The sequence below is a fragment of the Habropoda laboriosa genome, unplaced genomic scaffold (assembly GCF_001263275.1).
Source record: "Habropoda laboriosa isolate 0110345459 unplaced genomic scaffold, ASM126327v1 scaffold30, whole genome shotgun sequence".
Lineage (NCBI taxonomy): Eukaryota > Metazoa > Arthropoda > Insecta > Hymenoptera > Apidae > Habropoda > Habropoda laboriosa.
Window position 1 is genome coordinate 1,773,434 of NW_017100178.1, and position 4,240 is coordinate 1,777,673.

The window sequence follows — 4,240 nt, forward strand, 5'->3', positions numbered from 1 at the left end:
ACACTCTAAGTAAAATTTACATATTTTAACACTTTATCAGCCGCACATTTTTCTCATTGCCTTTAAGTTGCCGCCGATGCATGTCGCACAAGTTTTACTGCCCGCTGCCCCTGCGATATTTACGCAATCCTTCATATCGTAATTGGTAATTACAGTAAATTTATTGATGAGAAAAGCATTAAAACCATTATTACTTAATTTTTATTGCATTGCCTTATATTATACTAAATTACTTATAATCGTTTATTTAATAAATTTATAATTTTTTAAATTAATATTTTAATTTGATGTGATAAGTCTCAAAACATTTTTCGAACATTAATGATGTAAAACTTTTCTTCGCAGCAGTACAGATTTCACAAGCCCTTCACGGGTTTTGAATTTTTCAAAACCACACGCGAACAACGGAAGCAACTGTTTTAACAATAACAACCAGTATCTATTAACATACGAACATTGAATTCGCGGGCTGAAATCATTTTTATACACCATCTGACAATAACGGTGCAAAGTCACATTTTCGTGACGCCGGCCGATAACTGCTGGTAAAAAGAAATCACGCCTACGTGACAACGGACGACAAAGTGTTAAGTAACCATTAAGTTGTGATTATCAGTGTTGCATATTTGGACATATAATGACTAAATACAGAAATTGTAAAACATTTTCCCATCACATTTAGTCATTATATGTCCAAATATGCAATTTATGTACATACAGTTATAAATATACAGTCTATTCCACTATAATACGTATTATACATCATAATATATAGAAAAAAAATATAATTTAAGTATGCATTTCTGATTATTTTCCATAACATTTTCCATAACAACTTAATATACTCTGATAAAAATGATTAAAACATTTTCAAGAATGGAAGTTTATGTAAGATTTTAAATACAGAATTTAGAAAATATGAAATAATACTTTTAAAAATGCAAAAAAAATGACTCATTTCTTCATTGAGCAAATAAAAATGACCTGAATTTAATCTTATAATAATTAGATTCCCACTTTTATTTTTTCTGGCAACTGATCCTGTTTAGGACAATTCTAGATATGAAATAGAAAAATAGTATGGAACACAATAAGAATTATTTTCGTATTTTGTATTAACACTTGAATGTAAGTAAACTTTTCATCTAATATCTCATATCAATACGCATAAATGATAATATTTTGCTTCAAATTTCTGTTACAAAAAATTATATTGATTCAAAATTTAATAAGTGTGTTACAGTAGAAAAGACTGTTTTAAAAACAGAATTTTAAAATATAAAAGAATCGAATTAGCAATTTTCATTATATGTACTAGAAAAATACCTCACTGTTTTATGCCAATCCACTGCAAAAACTAAATTTACAATAAAAAACAACAATGAAATGTTAAGATATCACAACGATACAATTACGACGAAATCATTATTCCATTTTAGTACACCATTAGGTTGTAATTTAGTTTTAATATAGTCCAATATTATTCATTTCCAAAGTAAGATCATAAATATCAATCAATCTATATCCTTATTTGAATTGTAATAAAGGAAATAACATCGATTTCACAGTCTTATCAAAACATTCTAGATTATCTCTGTACATATATCGTATCTTATAGTCATTTTTATAATTGTTTTAGTTTATCAAGTAATGAAATAAATCACTGATGAAATATTATATTATAAATACGAGCAATCCCACTTCATGATTTTCAAACTAGACAATCTACCTGTAGGCTCAAACAATATATCATTCAATATCCATTAAAACCTCACATTTATTATATTACGTTACTGTCTTCTTCTATTCAGTTAAAAGTTACTTATGAAATTCGTCAAAATATGTACGACGAGGAGAACAGAAAACATTGGTAAAAAATTTATATTCAATTCTCTCCTTTTCGTAGTAAGTAACAACCACTGCTATAAAACCAAACATAGATTGTAGTACTTTGACTAGCGTATTATAATTATGTCGTGTACGTACGCATTTACATATTTCATAGGAATATTCATTCCATCAATTATTGTTTTATCAATGAAAATTTGACACTAAACACTGACTACTATTGCCATTAATTATCGCCTTGTACTTGCTCATAGTAAAAAATGGTAAGTAAGTGCATCTTATGGAACTGAATGCCTTCTTAATAATTACAATGTTAAATAGTTGAACGGCAGTTACTAGCATAATAATTATGCTAAATAATTGTTATGATAAACTAGATAATGTGGAAAACAAAATAAACTTGAAAAGCTGTTACTTATAATGTATTATAATCAATACATTATTCCTATGTTTCTTTTATAGAAATTTAAAAATAAATGTATTAGATTTGTATAACAACAAAGATTCAAACATGTCAGCATAAAGCGTTTTTTAGTCAAATTTAAATGATATGGAAACACATATTAATTTAATTGTGTAAATTTTCATCTTCAGTCATATTATGAAAATTACTTTTAAATTATAAAATTATTATTACGACTTATTCGAACTACAACATTTTGAACAGTCGAAACAACTGGTATGCTATCTTTTTGAAGACCAAGATGCACGACTACCACTGCTTGCGCCACTTCCAATTGTTTGATTTTGAAGCTCTGTTACTGTGTCTTGCAAGGCTTTCTTCTCCTTTAGAAGCAATTGTATTTCTTCTCGTGCCACACTTAAATGGGATTTTATTATGTCAGATTCTTCTTTTATGCGTATTAATTTGGTATTTTCTTCTGATAATTTTTCCAAAGCATCAAGACGACGTCGAAGCTTTTCATTATCTGACTTTAACTGTTTACTAGACGACCTCAAAATATTTAATTCCATTTCGTGATTTACATTTTGAGCTGTCGGATTATCACTATTCGGTAGTAACACAAGGGAATTGCTGCTGCTCAACATGTTTACTACAAACAGAATTTCTGAATTAAACTAGTAATAAAAAAATATGTGGTGAATTAATTTATAATTTATAAAACATAAAAATTTTGTGCTTTTAACGAATTAGAAAATTAAATACTTTTTTATTTGATGTAGATAGTGAATAAAGAGTATATTTTTGTTATCTACACTATTTGTGAACAACAGCGTCGCAATGTTGTATAATGACATAATAATATTTTATATCTTAATTTTCTATATATTGTTCACTCATGCTATTTCATAAATTGCATACTTTTAAACAATTTTACTAAGCATATGTGATAAAAAAAAATGATTTTCTTTTGATTTGAAATAAAAGTAAAACATGCCTTATTAAGTGCAAATCTAAAAATGTATTTATGTATTATTATATTAGACAATGTTGTTGAAGCAGTAAACTCTACTACTAATTGTCTAATTGTTTCATATTAATGCTCACATTAGAAAGGCCATCTGAATGCACAAAACAATTGCATAATGTAAGGTATTAATTTAAAAACAAATAAAAAATATTTTAATAAATTTTCCACTTGCATATACTTTATAAAAAGCTACTATATTGTAAATTTACTATATTGCTAATTATATTTTCTCTTTATAAATTACAAGTGGCAGGTAATAGAAATACTATTATCATTCTACATTGTTACTTACCTACTGGTTCAATATGAAAAACACCATCTGCATCTCGTACTACTCTAAGTTTTGAAATATTTAGATCTATAGGAATTGGTCCTGGCGAAGTTATATTATTCGGAGGACGATCTTCATTTAAACGCAATGATATACTTTCCAAATACACCTGCAATAAGCATTATAAAATTTCATATTATGTATTACAAAAAATAATTTCATTTGTAAAGCTAAAGCAATAAGTAATAATTACGGTAAATACGGTAAATTTTTATTTACCTGCAATGGTATTGGCTTAGGTATTATTTCATCCTCAATTAAGTCTGTAAGCCCAGTTATTGAACTCATTGACAAGGCCATTGATATATTAGTAACTTTAACTTCTAATTTGTCTTCAAATAAATCCAAAATGCTTTGTTTATTATGCACATCTATGCTGCATGCGTCTACTTCTTGTTCAACCATATTATTTTGATTCTGATTTCGAGACACAGGCATATGTTTGTGATTTATGGTTCGACTCGCTAGAGACAATTTACAAGCATCTGACTTGCATTTTAAATCATGATCCAAACGTAGTTTAATGCATGATCTGCAGTTCGAGTCTGAGGGTAATTCAACCCAACCTCTAGATCGTGCACCAAATTTTGTCTAATAAACAGAAAACGTTAAACGTTAAATTTATATA

The 4,240-nt window shown here is 27.5% G+C and overlaps 1 protein-coding gene across 1 annotated transcript in view; it reads right to left on the reverse strand.

Annotated features, from left to right (window-relative positions):
• Nucleotides 1–2,532: 2,532 nt before the first annotated feature.
• LOC108578959 (UHRF1-binding protein 1) overlaps nt 2,533–4,240 on the reverse strand; it is an 8,921-nt gene continuing 7,213 nt past the window's right edge. Inside the window, 3 exon segments of the mRNA XM_017942381.1 lie at nt 2,533–2,903; nt 3,574–3,721; nt 3,832–4,203. Coding sequence (XP_017797870.1) covers nt 2,533–2,903; nt 3,574–3,721; nt 3,832–4,203 — 891 coding nt within the window.